The 16,076-nt window shown below is 35.2% G+C and overlaps 1 protein-coding gene and 1 pseudogene across 2 annotated transcripts; both read right to left on the bottom strand.

The window, feature by feature from the left end:
* Positions 1-2,048: 2,048 nt before the first annotated feature.
* Positions 2,049-3,001, bottom strand: LOC308640941 (olfactory receptor 13C3-like; annotated as a pseudogene). The gene has a single exon. The product of its transcript is annotated as an olfactory receptor 13C3-like (transcript).
* Positions 3,002-13,128: 10,127 nt separating this feature from the next.
* On the bottom strand, positions 13,129-14,091 carry LOC308640937 (olfactory receptor 13C3; the record flags this gene model as incomplete). Its single annotated transcript, XM_081278971.1, has 1 exon — positions 13,129-14,091. One exon carries the CDS (start codon positions 14,089-14,091, stop codon positions 13,129-13,131), a length of 963 nt encoding a protein of 320 aa, XP_081135097.1.
* Positions 14,092-16,076: the final 1,985 nt, after the last annotated feature.

Below are 16,076 nucleotides of genomic sequence, written 5' to 3'. Positions count from 1 at the left end.
TCCGGAGAGATTAACTAAAGTCCTGACCCAGTGATTGTCTGGAGTCGGGGGCCTGTTTGTGTGTTTCCACAGGGAGAACAGCAGCTGATTTGGATTCCAGAGAGATTAACTAAAGCGATTTCTACAGACCAAAAAGAAGATGATTTGGCTCAAATCCATAACAGCTGAAATCCAAAACTCCAATTTGGCTATCCTTACATCTGCGACAGAACCAGGATGCTTTTTTCAATATCTATTTTATTATTGCCCTTTCCCATATCATAAAGTTCTATTTTGTTTTTTGAGCTCATACAGACCTACGTTAATGTTTTGCTGATCAGTTCTATTTTTTTTTTTTGACTATAGAGTTTTTAAACATTGCAATGGAGATTTCACCTGTAAAAAGTTATAAGGCCTTTACTATTATGTTATGTGTTGTATGTATTATATTATGTGTGTACACTTGTGTTTTGTGTTATATGTTTGAATGTACGTATGTCCATATATCATATATGATGAGCGCTCATGAAAAAATGGATCCAAATATTTTTTTTATTCACGTGATTTAAATGGTTTAATTTAAATTGGGTAAATAACTATTAAGAATTGTTTTAATATGTAAACAAAAAAGAAGGTTAACAGATCTGTTTGTTTACTTTCACCTTTCCTTTTCATTATATTTAATAATTCTCTTCAAGATAATGTAAATTGTTAAGAAAATTGTTTTCTTTTAGTGTCTTCTGGAATGTTACATAATTTTTTCTTTAGCCATTATTGCCAGAATTCCTATCTTCATCCCAGTGCCAGTGAAGACAATGTAAATTGTTAAGAAAATTGTTTTCTTTTAGTGCCTTCTGGAATGTTACATAATTTTTTCTTTAGCCATTATTGCCAGAATTCCTATCTTCATCCCAGTGCTGGTGAAGACAAAGATAAAACTAATCTACAGTTTCTGCAATAGCCATCACTGAACCGCTTGCAGAACTTGCCTAAACTATGTGTCACTTGTATGCATTGTGAACTCACTTGTATGCATTGTGAACTATCTGTTGGTGCAGCGACTTGTGGTAGTGTTGGGGTATTTTTGCTGATGATGTCATCGGTGGTACAATTTTTCCAACAAGAGCCATCAATTGGCTTGGTGTATCTTCCTCCCTTCTGCTTGTCATGACAAAGACCTCTCCACAGGTGTGGCTGTATACTGGACCAGTAGTCAATGACGGGTAAGATCCAATTACAATGGTACCAACCTAAGACAGGAGGCTGACGCCCTGAGGTCAGCTCATCCGAAGACGGGTAAGGACCATATGTAGTATTGTACAACCTAAGGCAGGCACGGTCCCCAAGCCACATGCTTGTTGTTTAAACAGAGAGGGGGAGATGTTGATAGCCACAGCCAAAGGGGCCCCAGCAAACTTTCAGCTGCCAGCAAACTTCCAGCTGCCGGCTGATGATTGGTTCACAGCGGCCCCAGCAACATCTAGCTGATTGGCTCCTCTGCGGTGATGTTCATTGGGCTGTTTCCCTGCCCTTCAGACTGCCAGCTGATGATTGGCTCACAGCGGCCCCAGCAACATCTAGCTGATTGGCTCCTCCACGAAGCTGCTCATTGGGGGACTTCTTTGGCTCTGCCCACGCAACCCAGCCAATCCGCCTCAAGAGTAGGAGGATGGTGGGAGGTGGAGAGGCTGGTGTGGGCGTGAGAGGCTTGTGGGAAGCCAGTGGTGGCAGTTGGGCTCTGAGGGTTTTTTTCCTGAGGAGCTGTTTTGTTTAGCGTTTGTAGTTCTAAAAATAAAGTTAGTTTCTTTTGACAAGTGGCTCCTGAATTGTGCCCAGCCAGACTGCGGCAACCAAGAATGGGATTCAAATGGGATTCACAGTGTTTATGAGATTTGGATCATGCATGACATGTTGGAAACGGAGTTTGTAGCAAATTGTGTTTCTCAACCATTCTTGCTGAACAAGGATAATGAAGACAGGATAAAATATTTCTTCCTAGGATTCTACCAAAATATTCCCATCAATTTACCTATTAGTCCATCTTGTAGCTCTTGCATTTTCAGATAGTGTTATTGAATACCTTTTTGGTTTAGCATATGTTCTAAAGCAGCTTTAACATCCTTATTCCTCAAGCTATAGATGATAGGATTCAACATGGGGATCACTTCCCCATAAAACAAAGGAATAAGCTTGTCTGAAGTTCGCAACTTGTCTTCCCCAGTCAGGTCTTGGGACTTGGGTTTTGCATACATAAAGAAGATGGTACCAAAGAATATGATCACCACAGTCAGATGGGCTGAGCAGGTAGAAAAGGCCTTGTGTCTCCCTGTGGCTGAGTTCATTTTCAAGATGGTGTAGAGGATGAACATGTAGGAGAAGAAAATGACCAGCAGTGGGAGAACCAAGAAGATAATATTTGCTATTGACATGGTAATAATATTGAGAGATATATCAGCACATGCCAGCTTGAGGACAGCTAAGATTTCACATGTGAAGTGATTGATAATGTTTGTCCCACAGAAAGGCAGTCGCATGGCAAGAGAGGTTTGCACAGCTGAATTGATTCCACCAGACAGCCATGATACAGAGGCCATCAGTGCACACACCTCCTTGCTCATGATGATGGGGTACCTCAGAGGGTTACAGATGGCCACATAGCGATCAAAAGCCATCATGGCAAGGAGAAAATATTTTGTGGATCCCATGGCAAATCCAAAGAACATCTGCAGTGCACATCCAGAGAAGGAAATGTTTCCTTTCTTTGAGACCAATCTCACCAATCCTGAAGGAACAGTGGATGATGTGTAGCAGATATCCAGGAAGCAGAGGTTTCCCAGGAAGAAGTACGTAGGAGTGTGAAGATGAGACTCAAAATGCTTGCTGTGATCAGAACACCATTTCCACTTAGAATCACTAGGTATATAATTAGAATCAGAGTAAAGAAAATGATCTCTAGTTTGTGATAACCAGAGAGTCCCAGAAGAATGAATTCTGTGAAAAATGTCTGATTTATCTTATTCATGTCCCAGCTTTCACAATGTCAAAGGAACTTCCAACACAAAATCTTTTCAGGGTCAAGCAACAAATATAAAATATATCTTTAGAATCATTTTTCTAGGGTGACAGAGTGCTTCAATAGTGTCATTCAGTTATCTTCCACAGAGTACCTAAAATATGATACCAAGATATTGAGAGTTTCTCTGTCATATTTCTAATATCTGAAGATTTATCTAGGATCAGAAACAAATTCAGAAGCAACTTTCCTTACTATGGACAACACTGTCCGTTGACCTTTCAAAAGCCCTAGAATATTGGAGATAATGAACCTGACTACTTTATCTCATCAGTCCCAGTGAGAACAGTGGGGACGGCCAACTATAATAAAGAATAGAATTCCAAGAAAATTTATAAAAGCAACATTCAGAATTTTAAAGCAGGTTTGTTAAATTTATGTATATTTATTTGTCTTCCTAAAATTTTACTCTCTTTTCCATCAGATAAATGTGTATTTTAATTGGGAAACCATTTAACCACAGCAAATTGAACCTCATATTTGGCAATTTAACATCTGTTCAAAGATGAAGTTAATTGTTGATCTCATAGAAGCATCCCACTCTTACTCTTTCATTTTTCTTGAACACAATCCTGGCATAGATCAGCTCTGGGCATACGTGATGGAGAATAAAACATAGACTGTCTTCATTTGTTTTATTCTGTGACTTAAGTGTTGTCCACGATGATTTTTTTGTTTATATAAACCTAAGAAAATGGTTATCATGCTTAAATATATATATATATATATAATATATATATATAATATGTATATATATATGCATAGAACATAATACTTTATCAAAAGCAAACAAATTTATCATATGACCAGCTATCCCACTCTTGGTACTTATCCAAAAGGAATATAATCAGCATACTATAGTGATACATACATATCAATATCTATATGTACAATAGCCAAGTTATGTAACCACCCTCAGTACCTGTCACCAGACAAATGGGTGAACAAAATGTGGTGTATAAACAATGGAGTTTTACTAAGCCAAAAAGAAGAATGAAATATGTCATTTGCAGGTTAATGAACATAATTGGGAAACATCAGGCTAAGTGAAATAGCCCAGACTCAGGAAGTCAACAGCTGAATTTTTTTCTCATATCCTAAATTAGAGAGAAATAAGGAATTATTAAAAAGGGGGGGTGGGTTGAAATCTTGGGAAAATAAGAAGGGAAACAGTAGAATGGAGGGGAAAGATTGTGGAGAGAGAGGAGGGATGGAAATATGGAAGAACTATGAGATGAAGTTCATCAAATTATACTATGTGTATATGTAAATATATTACAATGGATTCTACTTTTATATAAAACAATAATATACCATTTAAAAAAATTTAAAAAGAGAAAATAAGTAGAGAGAAGACCAGTAGAGTAGTTAACACATATTGAGAAGGAAGGAGTAGAAGGAAAGGGGAAGTAATAGGAATTGAAATGGAGAAAATTTTGTTATATGCATTTATAAATGTGTCAAAATAAACCTCTCTACTATGTGCAACTATAATGTACAATAATTTTTTTAATTTGAAAGACAAAATCTGTCCAAAGTTATTGGGCCTATAGATAATAAGTGAAATAGGTAGCTCAGAATTGTATTTTTGTTTTGTTTTTCTATTTTCATATGTTCATTGGTACATTATTGTTACATTTATGCATGTACAAATAGGTTAAAAGAAATCCCATTTGCACAAATATAAAAATAAAATAGAACAATAAAATTTGGCCAATATCATTTCCCCAGCTGAAGCTCATTTCTTTGGCAATAGTCTACTAGAGCTCTATGAACTATACCAAAATTATTACACCTTGTTTTCATACCAAATACAAGCTGAATGTTTTTGCTTTGAATAATGAAGAATCAACTATTCCATTCTTTTAAATATTTGTATGCATATAAATGTCCTGAGGACCTTGTTAATATAATTCTCTTTTAGTAGGCCCTGTACCAAGATATTTATATGATACCAAGATACTGAGAGTTTTTCTGTCATATTTCTAATATCTGAAGATTTAGCTAGGATCAGGGCCTATGAGTCTGCATTTCTAATTAAAAAATGAGCTTGGTTTGGAACAAAAAAAAAAGAAGGAAATGGAATGTCCTCAAAATGAAAACAGTGTGAACAATATCTAAGTATGGAAGTATTGCTGTGTGATTTCTTTTCAGATATAAACTTGCTGTGTGAAAAGCTGGCGTTGAAGAGAAGCATGAGGAAGGTATACCTAAGTACCTGAAGGTCAGGCAGAGAAACTGATAGTCCTCTTTAGAAGAAAGGTCCCATTATTAGAAAAAAAGCACACAGTGAGTGCTTACACACAGTGACTTTCACTGTCCTTCTGACACCATGCAATGTAATTTCTAAAGGTTTTGACCAGATAAGTGAAACAAAGATGTTCAGATTAATTAGGTAATCAGCAGTTCCCTCCTGCCACATGCACACATAAATCATCTTTCATAATCACCACCAATTTTCAGGATAATTAGATCAACTTAAACTCTAACACTCAATTTATCATACAGAGAGGTAGGAAAACTTCTCTGCAGTGTGTATTGTGGTGAAGCCACAAGTCAAACTAGACAGAGACGTTCTGACTTTAGAAATTATTTAAAGAGATCAAGTAGAAATTTTCATCTTTGAATAGAGACACACAGAAGAAAATATCAAAGTTACAAAAGAGATGTGAAAAAATTGAGCCTCAAACCAATTTTTAGTTTATATCCTTTCAGCTTAAGATCAAAAAGATCCTCAAAATTATAAGTGAAAAAAATTCACTGAGATAATGTAGATCACAACTCCTATGTGCCACACTGTGCACGATCTTAGTTTACTTGCCTACGATGACATTACCAAAAATTAAGCAGAAGCAAAATCAAGAATCCATTATCTTTCTACTACTTTCATGACTAAAAGGCAGCATTAAAATCTACACAGAAACCATGTATAAATAACAGAATGGTTGGTGAGAACCACAAATAAATTGAGATCATATAGGAAAAACTTAACTGTACTCAGTTGTCAGTGGAAAGAGAATGGTTAAGTATAAATTTTTAATCAAAAGAATGTTCCAGGCTGTGGGAATAATCACTTGCCTCAGACTATAAAACATTGGCTGTGAAATCACTCACCCTGCAAACTTGTTAGAATAAATTAATATCCTATTGAAGTGGGGATCACACATTTGTCAGGAGATGCCATAGATGAGGGACATGAGCATTCTGAACAACCCACCATGAATGCAAAAGGAAGATGACTGTAAGAAACTGACCTATAGGGCATGGTGGCAATGTTCCAGATCCAGCCCTTCTGGGATCCAGGACTAAGAAGCCTTAGTTTACTACCCTTTCCAGACAAATGTAACTACAATGCATGTTAGGATGCTAAACCACTTCTGCACCTGCTCTCTGCCATCTCCTCCCAGGCAGAAACTCCCTCACTGATCCAGTTCACCTTCAGCCAAGCCTAACTTGCTGCCTTTGGTTGTCCTCTACTTCCAGCAAGTGAACTTGGTTACTATGTATATTGGGAGACAAGGGACATGGGAAGCAGCTCATCTCTGTTGCTTATCCCTGTACAACTATGTCCAAACACAGTTGTGGTACATACAGATGAATTTTACCTGAATCGGGGAAGGTTGCTTTCTAGATTATTAAATTAGTTAAGTGGATTTAAGTTCAGGACAACTTAATGGGCCCAAATGTTCATTTGCTGCAAGCTCTCGGTTCAACAAGTGATGCTTAATTCCTTACATGTGGAAGAGTAAACATTGGTAATGCAATAATTATTATAATTGTTCCCCAATACCCAAAGCAATTTAAAGTTGGAGTGAAATATCTATGAAATGGGGAAACTTCTGAAGAGTAGTTATAGTATCTCACATAGCCAATTAAGAGTGATGCTGAGAATATAGGCTGAACTGAATCTCAATATGGACATAACATACACCAGTCCTTGTTACTTTTGATAACAGGGAATGTTCAACAAACCAAAGTTTATGAAACACAAAAAATCATTAGTTTAAAAGATGTCTACTAAGGCCAAATTAATTCAAAGAGATTAATAATTCAAATAATAACTACATAAATGAAACCATACCTGAAAAAATTATAGAGATAAGTGACATAAAACAAGTACACTCTGAATTCAATGCATTATTGTTTCCCTTTTACCTTACTTTCTCTTCATTCTTCATGATAAATTAATTTCATACAGAATGAAATCACCAAGTTCTTGGGATGAAAAAATACAAATATACCATGAAGTATATAACCTGCAAACCATACTATAAATAAATCCAAGAACAAAAATGAATTCATACGTTAAGGCCATAGAAGTTTTGTTTTTTTTTTAAGTCTGGGATGAATAGTTTGGGACATAAATTCAGATAAGTAAAGAGCATATTATTGACTTCAAGTGCTTTAGTCAAGTCTGTTAAGGTACAGTAGGAATATTAATGCTTAGATAATGATAGTCATTTACTACTAGATGCCATGTTTTACTGTAAAATAACTGAACTTTAAAAAATTACAATGTACTTAAGAAAGTAGGAATTGTATTATACATGCACAGACACAAACATGCACAAATAAAAACACACACCAAAACATATACCATAACCCGTAATATATGTACAGTAAATACAAAAGATATGTGTCCATGTTGTTTTTTCTTTACTATAATAGGTACTTGAACCATATTATAAAAATGAATAAATAAGAAAAAATGATGTCCCCAAGTAATAATTAGCATTTGATTTAGGAAGAATTAAGAACAGTCTTCCTTATGAATCAGAGGAACTAGATAATGAGATAATGACTCATGAATTTTTACCAATTTTCAGATGGTAGCTAATGGAATAGTAGTATAGCCTGAAAATGCAGGCCTTATGTAACAGCATAGGATTCCTGTTTAGCATGTAAATTTTGAGATACCTTAATTTATTAACCTGAAGAGAGATTATCAAAGTGGGGCATGTTCATGTCTTATTATAAAACTTCCCTTCCAAATCCAGGAAAGGACTAAAACCGACAATGGGAGCTTTTATTCTCTCTTTGAAAGTAGCCTGTTTGGGATATAAGATAAGAGGGCATAGAGGTCTTCAACCAATGCAACAAACTATAAAAAAATTTATGTGCCCCTCTTCTCTCTAGAGTTGAAAATATTCCCCCCAACTTGTTTCATTTGTTATTAGAAAAGTCAGCGACTAAAAGCAGTTATGGTCTTTCTACAGAAAGTATGCAGAAGAGCTACAGGTGGCTAGTGTATTACATTGGCCCATTACCCTTGTTTTCAGGTGGATAGCTGTGAATCTTGAATGAGAGAGACATTTGTTTTGGATTTGGATTTGCATACATGGCAAGTCAAGTAATTACCACTGCAAATATCAGGGCCTGGTGCAAAAGTATTTTTTTTAACTTGGATATTGGTTATATAATTAAGGTACAGCATGTGATATTTAAAAATGAGTTGCAAAGTAGCACAAGAAATAGATTTAATTTTATTCCTATTCCACAAAATTGCAGACTAGTGAAAATTGAAATGGATATTTGAAAGTCCATCTAACAAAACTAGAGTGGGTTAAGAGACTAAAGGTATGGCTTTCATAACTACATGAAGAGTGTTAAAACCTAACATAGAAAGAATTAATGGGAACTAAGCCTTGGATATATTATTGAAAGCCTGTAGGAGAAGATAGAGAGAAGATGGCAATACTTGAAATAGGTGCTCATAGAAAATTCTCTGTTCCCATTTTTTTCTTTTTCTTTCCCTGATCTTATATTAGTGGGACATTTGTTGCATTTATAAACTCCAAAAGACTGATCATTTGTTGGACATGATATCACAAAAGTATATCTAAATATTACTACCGTCTAAATTACCAAAAGAATGACTATATGGATCATTCTTAGTTCTCTGCTTTTTAAAGCACGATTAATGATGTCTATCACATTCCACCATCATTGCTAAACCCCTGCCCCCTCCCACCCCTCTGTGATATCTAGAGTTCTTCTATTCCTCCCATGATCCCTCTCCCTACCCCACTATGAGTCAGTCACCTTACATCAGAGAAAACACCATTTGTTTTTTTGAGGAGATAGGGTAACTTCACTTAGCATTATCTTCTCCAACTGCATCCATTACCTGAAAATGCCATGATTTTATTCTCTTTCATTGCTGAGTAAAATTCCATTGTGTATATATGCCACAATTTTTTATCCATTCATCTACTGAAGGGCATTTAGGTTAGTTCCGCAGTTTAGCTATTGTGAATTTTGCTGCTATAAACATTGATGTGGCTGTGTCCCTGTAGTATGCTGTTCTTAAGTCCTTTGGGTATAGACTGAGGAGAGAGATAGCTGGGTCAAATGGTGGTTCCATTCCCAGTTTTCCAAGGAATCTCCATACTGCTTTCCATATTGGCTGCACAATTTGCAGTCCCATCAGCAATGTATGAATGTGCCTTTTCCCCCACATGCTTGCCAACACTTATTGTTGTTTGTCTTCATAATAGATGCCATTCTGACTGGAGTGAGATGGTGTCTTGGAGACATGAATTGGTGTGAACATACTTTATATACAAACAGAGATATGAAAAATTGTGTTCTATATGTGTAATAAGAATACTGATGCATTCTACTGTCATGTATTTAAAAATAAAAGCAATTAAAAAGAATAAAATAAATATGGAAGTAAAGAAATAAATTATTCAAAGAAAAAATAAATATTTTACCTGAAAAAAAGAAGTTTAACACATGTTTCATGGGGATTAAAAAAAAATAAATGTTTTGGACTTTTTCCAAACTGCTGGATAATGTTAATCACTATATTTGTACCTACCCAACCATACTTCACATAACTGAGAATAATAAAGGGCTAAATATTGGCCACAGTTGCTACCAATTTTATGGATCATTCTCTGGTTGAACATAACAGTCCTACTCTAAGAAGGATAATCTGGAAAAAATAAATAAATGAAAAGTGGAAAAAAGGAGAAGCAAGTGATGGGAGAAATGGAGCCTATGACAGCTTCTTGGCATACCCAAACTAATGTGTATTTGGAGGTTACTAGTACATGTATGGTAGTCTCCTGAGGAACATTTGGGACCAATGACATATATTCAAATTCTACTCAAGGAATAAGCAGTAATGGTGACAGCATGATTGGTGTATAAGCCAACAGTGACAGAAACATTCTACTATATTCTCCTGGGAGGTAAAAATAAACTTTTAGAATTTTTTTGGTCCGGAAATATCTTCCTACACCAGGACCATGTCCTATATCTTTAAGAAAGTTTCACATGAGTACATACTTTGAAGTTGTATGAGTACACACTCTGAAGTTGCATGAGTGTACACTCTGAAGTTGCAAGTGCTTTGTAAAAGATCCAACTCTGGGCAAGTGTTCAGTGTTTTTTTTTTTTTAATGACATCTCTTGGAATTTAGAAAATCAATCAACATATGGCCCACATTATCTTACAGTAACTTTTCAGTAGAATGACAAATGATGGATTTTATATGGCTCATGTGCCCATATGGTGGACTCCAGTCCTCATATTTGCTTCAGTATTGGAGGTGTCACTCATATCAGAGTTTACATGTTTCAGAAGGTGTATTCTCTTGAACTACAATGTGAATGGTGGTTGTTGGGTTGTTGCCATTTATGGTATTTCCACACAATTTAATATCCTGAGCATAATTATATAATATAAAATATATTATGATGTAATTATGCCAGGATTTGCCTTGAAATAATCTTGAAGATGAAAATAAATGAGCACAGACATGATAAAACACGATTTTCCATGTATGATAATTATTTAAGCTGTATAACATGTACATGGGGTTTTGTTAAATTATTCTTGATCTTCTATTAAATATTTTTAAATTAACATTTCTAAAAACTGTTTTAAAGAAAAATATTAAGTGCATTTATACTTAGAGAAAATTAAAATACATATAACATATATGAAATAATATAGAGATACATAAATATGTTTGTATGAATATAATAAGAATTAAAAACATGTTTGAGTAAATTCTTGTAATTGTGTTTAACATAGATAATATGACATTTATAAGGGTAATGTTGCCAGAAATAGAAATGTTCATATCATCTGGACTATTGTTGTTACTTCTTGGATTTATCCTATAAAACTCATACATTAAAAAAGTGCTTATACTACATCACTGATAAATCAAAATAAAAAACATGATGAATATATGACTAGTAATTAATAGCAGAAACACTAAAAGTGATATTTTGGGGAGATGGCTAAAATACAGCACTTTTTCTTTCTTATTATTGATGCTTCTTAGAAATTTAAAGAACATGAATTTTAGCTAAAATTTAATATACTTAAAATCTGTTAGAGATTTTCCAATTTTCCAGAGAGTACAATTTGTTATCTAATCTATTAGTTTTCTGATCACTGGTTAACGTGGGCACATTTTGTCTATACCAAAGCTAGATTACATCCACTCATACATATCTATTGGTATTATGCCAGTTGATAATGAATTCAGTATGATGGAAGCATACACAGAAGATGCTGACTATCTTGGTATTGTGGAGGAAATTAAGGTTAGGTGCTAAGGAGTTGGCTAAAACAATAGAAATAATATTTTATAGGCCAAAACCTTATTTAAAGAGATCAAACAGTAAAGGGAGATAGCCAAGGATCAGATGTAAATGTAGGACTTATGGAGGGGATGGGGGAGAGGCACAGATGTTCAGCTCTAGGTGCTCTGCAGTAATACCCACTTATGTGCAGATACTCACAGCACAGTAGTATTTGAACACTTAGGTAGAAGTTAGCCTACCTGAAAGAAGAGGGTTGGCCAAAAAAGTGAAGATCTGAGAAGAAGAGGGAGGATAAAGTTGTAACTCTAATAAAGATGATGAAAAGGAAACTTGAGTAGGAAAATGAAGTCAAAACCCAGGTATCATAGAGACCATGGAAAATCGGGATGTTATAGCCCAACATTAGCCTGTGCTCAAAATTGGACTTATAACAAGTAACATACCAAAAAAGAAAATATTATTCTAGATTTACTGAGGAGTATCCCCTCATTGGAAAATAACAAGAATTGATTCCTTTCTCCAATCACTAACTGTTCATCCCTCATTGTGAGCTTGTGAGAACATCTTGAAATGCTTCTGTTGGTTTTCTGTGTAGAATACCTACCCTCCTCTCTCTTCTGACTAGCTTACTCTGCAAGTCTGCATCCTTGAGAACTCTTAAGGCCTCCACTCATCAAGCCAGATGCCAGATTCCCTTCCTTTGTTAGCTCTCAAAAATTTAAGAGGCTTTTATCAGCCTCCTCACCGAAATGGGAACAGAAACAGTTTCTCTCCTGTCACTGGGACAATAGTGAAATGCTTCCCAACATTCATTTCACACTTCTTATTTCTTCTCCTGGCCTGATCAATCTCCTCTTTGTGAATAAGGATGGTGTGATTTCTATTAATGGTGTAAGTTTTGCAGGGAGGTGTCTGACTCTAACCATTATTTACTAGAGTAAAGAGATGCTAAGTACCAATCTTTAGTGCTTAATATAGTTTTATTTTCAATTCTGAAATTTCAGGACAGAATGTTACTGGCACTATGGTAGTTGTTTTCTCTAACTTATTGAAATGTTAAATGACACTAACAACTGCATTTTCTTTCTTTCTTTCCTTATTCTTGGTAAGAAAACTATGACATAGAGAAAAATGAATAATTTATCCAATATCCTTTAGCTAGTTTGGGGAATTGGGGAATTTGTACTCTTGTATCCCTGTTTCCAAAGCTTATGTGTGACTGTTCTCCACTGACCCACACAGTTCACTTTAAATACTCTCTTCATGCATCACCAAGAATGGGATTCAAATGGGATTCAGGGTGTTTGTAAGATTTGGATCATGACATGTTGGAAACGGAGTTTGTAGAAAATTGTATTTCTCAACCATTCTTGCTGAACAAGGCTAATGAAGACAGAGAATAAAATGTTTCTTCCTAGTTTCTACCAAAATTTTCTCATTGATTTACCTATGAGTCCATCTTGTGCTTCTTATAAAAAAAAAAAAAAAAACTTGGATTTCTGATGTTCTTATTGAATAGGTTTTTGGTTTAGCATATGTTTTACAGCAGCTTTAACATCCTTATTCCTCAAGCTATAGATGATAGGATTCAACATGGGGGTCACTACCCCATAAAATAAAGAAATGAGTTTGTCCGAAGTTTGCAATTTTTCTTCCCCAGTCAGGTCTTGGGACTTGGGTTTTGCATACATAAAGAAGGTGGTACCAAAGAATATGATCACCACAGTCAGATGAGCTGAGCAGGTAGAAAAGGCCTTGCGTCTCCCTGTGGCTGAGTTCATTCTCAAGATGGTGTAGAGGATAAACATGTAGGAGAAGAAAATGACCAGCAGTGGGAGAACCAGGAAGGCCATATTTGATATTGACATGGTAATAATATTAAGAGATATATCAGCACAAGCCAGCTTGAGGACAGCTAAGATCTCACATGTGAAGTGATTGATAATGTTTGTCCCACAGAAAGGCAGTCGCATGGCAAGAGAGGTTTGCACAGCTGAATTGATTCCACCAGAAAGCCATGATACAGAGGCCATCAGTGCACACACCCCCTTACTCATGATGATGGGGTACCTCAGAGGGTTACAGATGGCCACATAGCGATCAAAAGCCATCATACCAAGAAGTAAACATTCTGTGGATCCCATTGCAAATCCAAAGAACATCTGTACTGCACATCCAGCGAAGGATATATTCCTTTTCTTTGTTATTAAGCTCACCAATGTTGAGGGTACAGAAGAAGATGTGTAGCAGATATCCAGGAAGGAGAGGTTGCTCAGGAAGAAGTACATGGGAGTGTGAAGATGCGAATCAAAGATGCTTGCTGTGATCAGAACACCATTTCCACTTAGAATCACTAGGTACATAATCAGAATCAGAGCAAAGTAAGTGAGTTCTGTCTTTGGGTATCCAGAAAGACCCAGAAGAAGAAATTCTGACACAAATGTCAGGTTAATTTTCTCCTTTTCACTCATTTTCAGAATATCAAAGATGACCCAGCATAATATACATATATTTCCAAGAAACAAAATTACAATGTACATGAACAATCATTTTTTTTAGAATGTTAGAAGGAGTTCTTTCTTGAATCTTGGACATTATTTTCAATAATATGTATTACTAAAAAACAAAGAAATAATGAATAATGAAAAAACTATATCCCATTGACAATACATAGATATTTACCCATGATACACATATAGAAGTATCTGTGAGAATATTTTTTAAATGACCAGTAGTGGGAGAACCGGAAAGGCCGTATTTGATTTTGACATGGTAATAATATTGTGGGATATATTAGCACAAGCCAGCTTGAGGACAGCTATCTCACATGTAAAACCTTTGATAATGTTCTTTCCACAGAAAGGCAGTTGCATAGCAAGAGAATACTTTTTTATTCTCACAGGTACTTCTATATGTGTATCATATCAAAAAAGAGCTAGCAAAGGAAGGAAATCTTTATGTGTGCCAGATACATATATAGAAGTAACCTTTCTGTTGTTAAAACACCTTTCTGGATTGGTATTTCTACAGTCCCTGGCTAAGTACTACCTATAAGCCTGACTTCCTTATGTCATTTGAACTAGTGACAGAGCAATAGAGAGTTTAAAAGACTACTGAACAGGACTGGAATTTTAAAAGTGGTCAAAACTTTGTTGCAGTTTTGATTTTTTTAAAACATATTTCTTTTATAACCAATACTTTTAAATTTACTTCTTTTATAGTGATCAATATCTTGTATTAATCAGTTTAATTGCATATTTTATCAACATTTTATCATAATAAATTAAATAACATAAACTGAAATATAACATCTGATTTAAAACATAGCTAGAGTTGATCCTATATTTCAGCTGACTATTATTATCTTGTTTGATTGTTCTATGACAAGACCAGTAGGTTGACCAGTTCCACATAAATGTGATAGAGAATCTTCAGAAAACATTACACAGTATCTTCACTTATTTCATTCTGCAGCTTCAGAGTTTGAAAATTTGCTTAAGCCAACCTAAAAATTGTGAGCATGTTTAAATATTTTATACAAATATGTGTGCATCTATACTATCATTAATATGCTTTACAAAGTATAATGTTCTTTATAGTATCCCTATTTTTTGGCAAATATAAAAGATTGGACTTGACCAAGATAGGAAATAATTGAGTTTGAAGTACAGTTTCATGGATTCACTAATTTTCAAAACTGGGAATATTCAGATCACATTTTAGTGCTCAGGGCAAATCCTGAAATCTGAATTTCTCATAAGTACCCCAGGTGATGTTTTTGCAATTGTATGCCAAAGCACTTGACTTGCAAACTCAAAGCACTGAGTTTGCAGTTTATCTCGATGTTCCTGATTCAAACAATTTTGGTGGGGGACAAAAGGAGTGCTTAATTATAAGAGATTAGAGTAACAACCTAGAAAAATTCAGGAACATAATTTTTTGTGTTTAAAGAAAACTCCACATTGACACATTTCTTTTTCAAATTTCTCTCAGCAACATTAAATGTTATATAAATATAGAGCTACATCAATCAGAAATTCAAAGATTTTTTTTTTATCAGACACAGAGACAGAGTGGATAGTGAAACAAGGCTTCCTCCTACACTTATCAGGCCTACCGAAAGTGTCATACCTTTTGAAAATCAAGTAATAAATTCCCCATGATCTCTTCTTTTATTTTTCAGTAATAATTATACTTTAAGTCTTCACAATGGATTATTTATTTAGCTGATGATGAGTTGAGTTTTTCTTTTCTTTCTTTCATTTTTAAATACTCAAATGTAGAGAGCAGTGATGGGAATCGTGGTCTGACTGCCTTGAGGCTGTATTTGGGCTGGGAACTTCCTACGGAAAGGTGCAGGTCAAGATGGCCCAGTTGCTAGGGTGATGCCAGCCCTGAGGAATCTGTGCAAAGGCACAGAGTTATATCAGTCGGGAACTTGGCTCAGGCACCAGCT

The sequence above is a fragment of the Spermophilus citellus genome, assembly GCF_964194105.1.
Source record: "Spermophilus citellus genome assembly, chromosome: 2".
NCBI lineage: Eukaryota > Metazoa > Chordata > Mammalia > Rodentia > Sciuridae > Spermophilus > Spermophilus citellus.
Note: the sequence above shows the minus strand (reverse complement) of the source record. Positions and strands in the feature narration are given on the sequence as shown.